Source organism: Limulus polyphemus, unplaced genomic scaffold (assembly GCF_000517525.1).
Source record: "Limulus polyphemus unplaced genomic scaffold, Limulus_polyphemus-2.1.2 Scaffold4584, whole genome shotgun sequence".
Classification (NCBI taxonomy): domain Eukaryota; kingdom Metazoa; phylum Arthropoda; class Merostomata; order Xiphosura; family Limulidae; genus Limulus; species Limulus polyphemus.
The window spans coordinates 26,414-38,059 of record NW_013670194.1 but is presented as its reverse complement, the minus strand read 5'-3'; the positions used below and the strand labels follow the sequence as shown (position 1 = coordinate 38,059).

At 36.6% G+C, this 11,646-nt stretch overlaps 1 protein-coding gene across 1 annotated transcript in view; it reads left to right on the top strand.

The window, feature by feature from the left end:
• Nucleotides 1-11,646, top strand: part of LOC106471379 — a 35,172-nt gene that overhangs the window by 16,283 nt on the left and 7,243 nt on the right. The window contains exons 9-19 of the mRNA XM_022399981.1: nt 1,138-1,309; nt 1,447-1,616; nt 1,866-1,974; nt 3,552-3,616; nt 4,701-4,811; nt 5,409-5,544; nt 5,828-6,060; nt 6,547-6,720; nt 7,724-7,900; nt 8,340-8,546; nt 11,204-11,335. Of these exons, the coding sequence (XP_022255689.1) occupies nt 1,138-1,309; nt 1,447-1,616; nt 1,866-1,974; nt 3,552-3,616; nt 4,701-4,811; nt 5,409-5,544; nt 5,828-6,060; nt 6,547-6,720; nt 7,724-7,900; nt 8,340-8,546; nt 11,204-11,335 (1,686 nt within the window). The remainder of the gene's footprint in view (nt 1-1,137; nt 1,310-1,446; nt 1,617-1,865; nt 1,975-3,551; nt 3,617-4,700; nt 4,812-5,408; nt 5,545-5,827; nt 6,061-6,546; nt 6,721-7,723; nt 7,901-8,339; nt 8,547-11,203; nt 11,336-11,646) is intronic.

The window sequence follows — 11,646 nt, the reverse complement described above, 5'->3', positions numbered from 1 at the left end:
CTGTTTAACCACATTTATATGGTCTGTTGTTAACATAAGCTGTTTAACCACATTTATATGGCCTGTTGTTAATATCAGTTCTTTAACAACATATATACATAGATATGGTCTGTTGTTAACATCATCTGTTTAACCACATTTATATGGTCTGTTGTTAACATAAGCTGTTTAACCACATTTATATGGTCTGTTGCTTCAGATGTTTAGTCACATTTATATGGTTTGTTGTTAACATAAGCTGTTTAACCACATTTATATGGTCTGTTGTTAACATAAGCTGTTTAACCACATTTATATGGTCTGTTGTTAACATAAGCTGTTTAACCACATTTGTATGGTCTGTTGTTAACATAAGCTGTTTAACCACATTTACATGGTCTGTTGTTAACATCATCTGTTTAACCACATTTATATGGTCTGTTGTTAATACCAGTTCTTTAACAACATATATATACATAGATATGGTTTGTTGTTAACATAAGCTGTTTAACCACATTTATATGGTCTGTTGTTAACATCATCTGTTTAACCACATTTATATGATCTGTTGTTAACATAAGCTGTTTAACCACATTTATATGGTCTGTTGTTAACATAAGCTGTTTAACCACATTTATATGGTTTGTTGTTAACATAAGCTGTTTAACCACATTTATATGGTCTGTTGTTAACATAAGCTGTTTAACCACATTCATATGGTTTGTTGTTAACATAAGCTGTTTAACCACATTTATATGGTCTGTTGTTAACATAAGCTGTTTAACCACATTTATATGATCTGTTGTTAACATAAGCTGTTTAATCACATTTATATGGTCTGTTGTTAACATAAGCTGTTTAATCACATTTATATGGTCTGTTGTTAATATCAGTTCTTTAACAACATATATACATAGATATGGTTTGTTGTTAACATCATCTGTTTAACCACATTTATATGGTCTGTTGTTAACATAAGCTGTTTAACCAAATTTACATGGTCTGTTGCTTCAGATGTTTAGTCAAATGTACATAATTTGTTGTTGATTTTACTTCTTTAGTCACATTTTTTTAGGCTTATTATTGATTCAGTTACCTAGTCACGTGTAACATATTTTGTTTTTAAAATTGGTAATTCTTTGACAAACTATATTCCAGGGGAAGGCATGGACATGGCAGCTATCATTATCCAACAAGGTCGTGATCACGGAATTCCAGGGTTCATCCAGTGGAGAAAGTTTTGTCACCTGCTGCCACCTATTCACAATTTTAACGATTTAAATGCGATACTGTTGCCCGAGACTGTCGAGAGACTGGCTCGTCTGTACAAGTAGGTTTTGTTTTTTTTTTTTGGGGGGGGGGAGAATTTCCTGATGCGATCACAATGTTCGGAAACTAGTCCTAATGGCAATTTTCTCACTCGAGGAAAAAAATTTATATTTGATTACGAACATATATTTATTTCAGAAATGTTGAAGATATCGATCTCTTTACTGGTGGCTTGGCAGAAAGTCCACTAGAGGGCGCCGTTGTCGGACCTACTTTCGCGTGCTTATTGGGCAAACAATTTCAACAGTTGAAGAAAGGTGACAGATTTTGGTATGAAAACGACATCCCCCCTTCATCATTCAACAAAGGTAAAATGAAAACCCTCTGGTTAACACAGTTAGTAATTGGGAATGAGTTGATATGTAAAGTTTAAGACAATTGGTTGTTTCTGGATAACTTGATATGTAAAGTTTAAGACAATTGGTTGTTTCTGAATAACTTGATATGTAAAGTTCAACCAAATTCGCTGTATTTGAAAGAAATAGTTCACATGACTAATAATAAGACAGAGAAGGATTTACCGTTTCCGAAATATGACACTATTTTTTTACTACCAGAACAACTGAAGGAAATTCGAAAAACTTCACTGGCCAGAATTCTCTGTGACAACGCTGATATTAATGTTTTCATGCAGCCGTCCACCATGTTGGTTAAGGATTCCTTCTTGTAAGTAAACCATTGTAACTGTGTTGGTTATGGATTCTTTGTTGTAAGTAAACCATTGTAAATGTGTTGGTTAGGGATTCTTTGTTGTAAGTAAACCATTGTAACTGTGTTGATTATGGATTATTTGTTGTAAGTAAACCATTGTAACTGTGTTGGTTAGGGTTTCTTTATTGTAAGTAAACCATTGTAACTGTGTTGGTTAGGGATTCTTTGTTGTAAGTAAACCGTTGTAACTGTGTTGGTTATGGATTCTTTGTTGTAAGTAAACCATTGTAACTGTGTTGGTTAGGGATTCTTTATTGTAAGTAAACCATTGTAACTGTGTTGGTTAGGGATTCTTTGTTGTAAGTAAACCATTGTAACTGTGTTGGTTATGTATTCTTTGTTGTAAGTAAACTATTGTAACTGTGTTGGTTATGGATTCTTTGTTGTAAATAAACCATTGTAACTGTGTTGGTTAGGGAGTCTTTGTTGTAAGTAAACCATTGTAACTGTGTTGGTTAGGGATTCTTTGTTGTAAGTAAACCATTGTAACTGTGTTGGTTATGGATTCTTTGTTGTAAGTAAACCATTGTAACTATGTTGGTTAGGGATTCTTTGTTGTCAGTAAACCATTGTAACTGTGTTGGTTAGGGACAATGTTTATCTGCGCCTAATTTTCGTTCAGATGTTCACACAATACCCGACAATGTTTATCTGCACCTAATTTTCGTTTCGGATGTTTACACAATACCCGACAATGTTTATCTGCGCCTAATTTTCGTTTCGGATGTTCACACAACACCCGACAATGTTTATCTGCGCCTAATTTTCGTTTCGGATGTTTACACAATACCCGACAATGTTTATCTGCGCTTAATTTTCGTTTCGGATGTTCACACAATACCCGACAAGGTTTATCTGCGCTTAATTTTCGTATTTGGGTTTTAGATACACATCTCTCCTAGCGGTGTATTTGGGTTTTAGATACACATATATCCTAGCGGTGTATTTGGGTTTTAGATACAAATCTCCACTAGCGGTGTATTTGGGATTTAGATACACATATCTCCTAGCGGCGTATTTGGGTTTTAGATACACATCTCCACTAGCGGTGTATTTGGGTTTTAGATAAAAATCTCCACTAGCGGCGTATTTGGGTTTTAGATACACATCTCCACTAGCGGTGTATTTGGGTTTTAGATACAAATCTCCACTAGCGGTGTATAAGGATCTTTAACTCTGAATATGACGATATCTGTATTTCAGGATCTGGCCAACTACTAATCTGGCGAAGCCTAGAATAACTTTTGAAAGTAAAAATATGATATTACGATTTCTTAATATTGCTAGTAAATTTACTAAGATGTTGAAATAGTTTGACAGAACACCAACGTCTACAAACACCAAAATATCAATAAACGTTTCAAGAATAATAATAATAATATATAGCCCTCTTGAATTTTTATGTTAGTTTTTAATTTCCTAAAATTCAGGAATTTAAGGTTTATGACGGGCTTTATTCCATTTTGCTAAGCTGGTAGATGTCGTGTGGTTTGTAACATGAACGATCTGCCACCTGGTGATTTATTTTCTAGGAATTCTCAACAGACTTGTTCTTCTCATACTATATCTCGAATGGATCTCGCCAAATGGAAAACAGGTAACATAGCTTGTAATTTACACTCTTAGTTTGTAGTTCACAGTCTTAGCTTGTAGTTCAAGGTCTTAGCTTGAAGTTCACAGTCTTAGCTTGTAGTTCACAGTCTTAGCTTGAAGTTCAAGGTCTTAGCTTGTAGTTCACAGTCTTAGCTTGAAGTTCAAGGTCTTAGCTTGTAGTTCACAGTCTTAGCTTGTAGTTCAAGGCCTTAGCTTGTAGTTCACAGTCTTAGCTTGTAGTTCAAGGTCTTAGCTTGTAGTTCACAGTCTTAGCTTGAAGTTCAAGGTCTTAGCTTGTAATTCACAGTCTTAGCTTGTAGTTCAAGGCCTTAGCTTGTAGTTCACAGTCTTAGTTTGAAGTTCACAGTCTTAGTTTGTAGTTCAAGGTCTTAGCTTGTAGTTCAAGGTCTTAGCTTGTAGTTCACAGTCTTAGCTTGTAGTTCAAGGTCTTAGCTTGTAGTTCAAGGTCTTAGCTTGTAGTTCACAGTCTTAGCTTGTAGTTCAAGGTCTTAGCTTGAACTGCAAAAATCCCTGTCATTTAGTATTCCTTACAGACAAACAACTGTATTCAGTTAGTATTCCTTACAGACAAACAACTGTATTCAGTTAGTATTCCTTACAGACAAACAGCTGATTTCAGTTAGTATTCCTTCAGACAAATGTAGGTCTGTTAATATTCCTTACAGACAAACAACTGTATTCAGTTAATATTCCTTACAGAAAAACAACTGATTTCAGTTAGTATTCCTTACAGAAAAACAACTGATTTCAGTTAGTATTCCTTACAGACAAACAACTGTATTCAGTTAGTATTCCTTACAGACAAACAACTGATTTCAGTTAGTATTCCTTACAGACAAACAACTGTATTCAGTTAGTATTCCTTACAGACAAACAACTGTATTCCGTTAGTATTCCTTACAGACAATCAACTGTATTCAGTTAGTATTCCTTACAGACAAACAACTGTATTCAGTGAGTATTCCTTACAGAAAAACGATTTTTAGTAATTATGTTTAGAATGTTAAGTTCATTGTTGAGATTTTATATAAATTTAAAACCATATAATAAGTTTTACTTTGTTACAGAGTTGTCAAACTTTTCTGTACCAGAAGAAATTTTGAAAGAATCTCTTAACCGCGCCTTTCTTCAAGCAGCAGAACTACAAGAAACAGAAATGAGAACCGTGCTGACTAACGGTACGTATAACTTCAACAGATACACAGAACCGTGCTGACTAACGGTACGTATAACTTCAACAGATACACAGAACCGTGCTGACTAACGGTACGTATAACTACAAGAAACAGAAATGAAAACCGTGCTGACTAACGGTACGTATAACTTCAACAGATACACAGAACCATGCTGACTAACGGTACGTATAACTTCAACAGATACAGAGAACCATGTGACTAACGGTACGTATAACTTCAACAGATACAGAGAACCATGTAACTAACGGTACGTATAACTTCAACAGACACAGAGAACCACGTGACTAACGGTACGTATAACTTCAACAGATACAGAGAACCACGCGACTAACGGTACGTATAACTTCAACAGATACACAGAACCGTGCTGACTAACGGTACGTATAACTTCAACAGACACAGAGAACCTTGCTGACCAACAGTATTTAGAATCATGTTTGTAGACTACATGAAGACCCAACTTCTTGTTTTAATATATGTAATCACTGTACTTAATGAATGGGGATATTATCAAAAACTCGGATTTTAAACGCTTGTTGTAAAGTGGTCGTTATTTAATTCTTCACAATTACGTTTCAGGCGTTGCTAGGGAAGGGAGTCCAGAAGCTGTCCACCTAGGATTTCTTCGTCCAAAAAGACAAGCTCGCATGATTTCTAATCATTCTCTTGTGCTAGAACTCGCTTCTCAGGGGTTCGTCTCTACCATGATGAACAGGTCTGTTTAACACGTAAAGTTGACGTAGACAATAAGTAAATCAGTCTGCTATTTGATTTAAGAATTGTTTGAAAGATTTACTGGGTTTTGGACAGGAGTTCATACACCTGTGGTAGGCCTTCATCAACTCCTGATGAAACAGTGAATAATCGTGTACATTATTAGATCTATTAATTATAATATATCAATTTGTGTGGGAAATACAGTATTGTGATATTACGTGCAGATAACATGTATATTGTGATATTACACGACGATATCCTACATATTGTGTATCAAACAGAGGCCCTAATCCCAGCGAGATGCAAGACCTCATGACTGCCCTGCCAAAAATCGACCTGAAAAAGTTCATTGATATTCCAGAAGAGGTCGGGTGTAACGAGGGTAAAGTTGTCCAGTGTGACCTCACCTCAAAGTTCAGGACATTCTCCGGCCGTTGTAATAATGTCAAAAATCAAGATTTGGGAATAAGTATGACCACCTTTCACCGGATTCTTCCACCTATGTATCAAGACGGTAAGAAACGTTTGGAAGTTTCTTCTTTAGTCACAAGACGGTAAGAAACGTTTTGAAAGTTTCTTCTCTAGTCACAAGATGGTAAGAAACGTTTTGAACGTTTCTTCTTTAGTCACAAGACGGTAAGAAACGTTTTGAAAGTTTCTTCTCTAGTCACAAGACGGTAAGAAACGTTTTGAAAGTTTCTTCTCTAGTCACAAGACGGTAAGAAACGTTTGGAAAGTTTCTTCTCTAGTCACAAGACGGTAAGAAACGTTTTGAAAGTTTCTTCTCTAGTCACAAGATGGTAAGAAAAGTTCTGATAGTAAGATAGAGCAGTGTAATTGGGATAGATAAAGAAAAAGTAGATCTTATCTTGAAGAAAAATTCTACAAACAAGTGTAAAAACTAATTAATTATTTTAATCCAGCAATGTTTTCACAACCTTCGTTAATCTTTCCGCTTCACACCAGGTAGAGTTAGTTACTAATCCGTTTTCTATGTCAGGTATGAGCACAGCGAGGAGCCATGGTGTTCATGGGAGGCCTCTTCCTTCCCCAAGAGTAATCTCGACAACAGTGCATTATGACGTAAGCGCTCCCCACATTCGAAATTCTTTGATTCTAATGCAGTTTGCACAGTTTTTGGACCATGACTTGACTTTCACCCCAATGAACCAAGGTTGGTAAATATTGTGTGTGTGTGTTACTTTGTAACAGTTTTGAATTTTCAACATATTATAATAACACTGTGATGTTTATCACATCTCTTCTGAGTTTGCTTTTATTGATGGTCCTGTTGTGTTTTATTGTATGTCCCCTGTGTTGTTGTTGAGTTTTATTGTATGTCCCCGTGTTGTTGTTGTGTTTTATTGTATGTCCCCGTGTTGTTGTTGTTTTATTGTATGTCCACTGTGTTGTTGTTGTTTTATTGTATGTCCCTCTGTGTTGTTGTTTTTATTGTACGTCTCCTGTGCTGTTGTTGTTGTGTTTTACTGTATGTCTCCTGTGTTGTTGTTTTATTGTATGTCCCATGTGTTGTTATTTTTTATTGTGCGTCCCCTTTGTTGTGGTGGTATGTTATTGCAAGTGTTCTTTGGGTATTTTTAATGTTTTATTTGTGGTAGGATCAGTTCTGGACATTCCCGTGGTTATCAGCCTGGAGTTGTGTTTTCATAAGTCAAAATTAAATAATAGGTTGAATAATCACCAAGTTATTTATATTTTCTTGATAAAATAAATAATTAATAAAAAATAGTAAAATATAAATAACTTGACGATTGTTCAACCTATTATTTAATTTTGTTGTTTTATTTTCATGATAGGTCCCTTTGGACCAGTTCTGGACATTTTTGTGATTTTTCAATCTAAAAACATAAAGTTCTGTTTTCATCTAGGATCAGATTTGAACACTCTGGAGTAACATTCTTGTGTTTTCATCAAAGGTCCCTTTGGACCAGTTCTGAACATTCCTGTGATTTTTCAATCTAAAAACATAAAGTTCTGTTTTCATCTAGGATCAGATTTGAACACTCTGGAGTAACATTCTTGTGTTTTCATAATAGGTCTCTTTCGACCAGTTCTGGACATTCCTGTGATTTTTCAATCTAAAAACATAAAGTTCTGTTTTCATCTAGGATCAGATTTGAACACTCTGGAGTAACATTCTTGTGTTTTCATCAAAGGTCCCCTTGGATCAGTTTTGAGCTGTAAAGACTGCGATTCTGGACGTACTGTTCATCCAGAATGTCTGCCTATTCCTTTACCCAAGAATGACCCATTTTACCCAGCCGTTGATCTAACCACAGGACGACCAATGTGCATTTCGTTCGTTCGTTCAATGCCTGGCCAACTAAATTTAGGTAAGTCAACAGAAAGCCTTCATTGTCCTTTTAACAACGTTCACATATACCCGGGTAGAAAGTAAAAAATATTGGCCAAGCTTAGTCTCGTAGTCAGCGTGCTGGACTGAGAATCCGAGGGTTCATGGTTCGCATCCTGTTGCCTCAAAATCACACTCCGCACTTTGGGTGCATTATACGAATAATGGTGAAATCCGACTAGTTAATTAAAGTTTATTAAAAGTTGGCGGTGGATACTGTTGGCTAGCTGCCTGTCATCTAGCCTATCAGCTCAAAATTAGGGACGACCAAAGTAGATGGTCAGAATATCTGAAAAAAACACAACGAACAATGAAAACAACAGGTACTACTATAATGACTCACTTCAATTACAGCAGTTCTATTCAGAAAAGTAAAAACATGTATTAAGTGAAGTGTCAAAGACTTATCTTTGTTTCAGGGCGGCGAGAACAAATAAATCAGGTGACGTCGTTCCTTGACGCGTCTCAAGTTTACGGATCTGATAATTGTGACGCTCAGAAACTGAGGACCTTTAGTGGAGGAAGATTGAAAACGACTCCTCATCCTTCAGGAGAAAATGACTTGCTACCACAAACTTCAGCTCATAGTGAATGTAGAGCGTCCTCTGGTGTTTGTTTCGAAGCTGGTAAGCTTTCAACAGCGCATCTATCAGTCACTGCAATTGCAATTAAACACAATTAAAGTTATTTTCTTAATCAACTAACAAAGTTTGTTGACTATACATGTTCAACCATGTGTGTGACGTCTTTGTGTAATATCACTGATGCCTGGCCGTTGTACAGGTGACTATATATATATAACTGTGTAGGTTTACTGTTTAACCCTTGAATTACTGACAGGTTCATATCTGTTGTTGAAGCACGTTATTAAAACTATTTATTAACCAAATTGTTTGTATGTCCTAGACATTGTTGGTTACAAGATCCCCAAGACATTGTTGGTTACAAGGTCCCTAAGACATAGTTGGCTACAAGGTCCCTAAAGCATTGTTAGTTACATGATCCCCAAGACAATGTTGGTTACAAGGTCCCTAAAACATTGTTGGTTACAAGGTCCCTAAAACATTGTTGGCTACAAGGTCCCTAAGACATTGTTGGTTACAAGGTCCCTAAAACATTGTTGGTTACAAGATCCCCAACATATTGTTGGTTACAAGATCCCCAAGACATTGTTGGTTACAAGGTCCCTAAGACATAGTTGGCTACAAGGTCCCTAAAACATTGTTGGTTACAAGATCCCCAAGACATTGTTGGTTACAAGGTCCCTAAGACATTGTTGGCTACAAGGTCCCTAAAACATTGTTGGCTACAAGGTCCCTAAAGCATTGTTGGTTACAAGATCCCCAAGACATTGTTGGCTACAAGGTCCCTAAAGCATTGTTGGCTACAAGGTCTCTAAAACATTGTTGGCTACAAGGTCCCTAATATATTGTTGGTTACAAGGTCCCTAAAGCAGTGTTAGTTACATGATCCCCAAGACATTGTTGGTTACAAGGTCCCCAACATATTGTTGGTTACAAGGTCCATAAGACATTGTTGGTTACAAGGTTCCTAAAACATTGTTGGCTGCATGGCCCCAACACATTGTTGGTTACAAGGTCCATAAGACATTGTTAGTTACAAGGTCCATAAGACATTGTTGGTTACAAGATCCTCAAGACATTGTTGGTTACAAGGTCCCTAAAACATTGTTGGCTGCATGGCTCCAACACATTGTTGGTTACAAGGTCCATAAGACATTGTTGGTTACAAGATCCTCAAGACATTGTTGGTTACAAGGTCCCTAAGACCACCAAATACTGCTGTGTATATTACACAGAAAATAAATGACTTTCTTCCTGCTTGTTTTGTCTGTTTTTAAACTGACTGTTGTAATAGGCAAAAACAAAATAACTGAATGTTATACAATATGCGGAACCCATCGGTAGTGAACCGTATAAAAGTTATAAAAATGACGCAGAATGTGTATTGGAGATCTTATTTCACAAGAAACGTTCTGGCCTGGTGGTTAGGGCTCTTGGTTCGAGTCCCCGTCACCGATCATGCTCGCCCTTTCAACCGTGACGGTCAATTCCACTAGTCGTAGCCCAAGAATTTGCAGTGGGCGGGGTTACTGCCATTCCTTCAATCAATCACTTCTAAATACGGGACGACCATCACTGATCGCTCTAGAGTAGCTTCGCGCGAAATTTAAACAAACCAAACTAAGAAACGTTCTGTATTTTAGTTTGTTTGGTTGTTGTTTAAGGTCTTTAGTATTATATCAGTTATCCATTCTTTAGTATTATATCAGTTATCCATTCTTTAGTATTATATCAGTTATTCATTCTTTAGTATTATATCAGTTATCCATTCTTTAGTATTATATCAGTTATTCATTCTTTAGTATTATATCAGTTATCCATTCTTTAGTATTATATCAGTTATCCATTCTTTAGTATTATATCAGTTATCCATTCTTTAGTATTATATCAGTTATCCATTCTTTAGTATTATATCAGTTATCGAATCTTAGCTCTCAGTTTGTTTATGTACTGTTAATGTTGGAGAAGTAAGATTCAAAAAAATTCTCTGTAGCTCTCATTCCCCCTTCAAAAGAACTTTTTTTTTGAATGGCTGGAACGCCATGTTTGGTTGGGAGGGTATCTAATTATTGTGGTGACTGTTTTGCCATGTTTGGTTGGGAGGCTATCTAATTATTGTGGTGGCTAGAACGCCATGTTTGGTTGAGAGGGTATCTAATTATTGTGGTGGCTGTATTGCCATGTTTGGTTGGGAGGGTATCTAATTATTGTGGTGGCTGTATTGTCATGTTTGGTTGAGAGGGTATCTAATTATTGTGGTGGCTGTATTGCCATGTTTAGTTGGGAGGGTATCTAATTATTGTGGGTTCAGATACAGAAGGAGGTTCCAATCAACAACTTTCTGTGAGGATCGTGGGAATATTCTCTGTTTATCACGAATAATTGTTATTTTTGTTCGATAATCAGCGTCTTTTGTTGATAGTCTCCAAGTTAGTTTGAAACTTTCAAATAAGTGTTCCGTTGATAAGGAAGAAATATCGAAAAATTTAATCTATGCAAATGCATTTTTCAGTAAAATATGATATTTATGTGTGGACGATACTCGTCTGCCTTTCAAATTTGATATTTGTTTATAGGTTACACTCGTTTATTTTTAAAAGTTTTACTTTTCTTTCTAATGTTACTCGTCTTCTTTTCCAATCTGATCGTTTTATTAAGGTAACACTCGCATGTCTTTAAACTCAGATTTTTTCATTTAGGTGACTCTCGTGCCAGTGAACAGCCAGGACTAGCCACATTGCACACAATCTTCTTACGAGAGCACAACAGGATTGTGAGAAATCTTCAGAAGGTGAACCGTCAGTGGAGGGACGAGGAACTCTACCAGAATGGTGAGTGGCTTTAGAGGGATTTGTTCCTGGTGTCAGAATGCGAGGAACTCTACCAGAATGGTGAGTGGCTTTAGAGGGATTTGTTCCTGGTGTCAGAATGCGAGGAACTCTATCAGAATGGTAAGTGGCTTTAGAGGGATTTGTTCCTGGTGTCAGAATGCGAGGAACTCTACCAGAATGGTGAGTGCCTTTAGAGGATTTGTTCCTGGTGTCAGAATGCGAGGAACTCTACCAGAATGGTGAGTGGCTTTAGAGGAATTTGTTCCTGGTGTCAGAATGCGAGGAACTCTACCAGAATGGTGAGTGGCTTT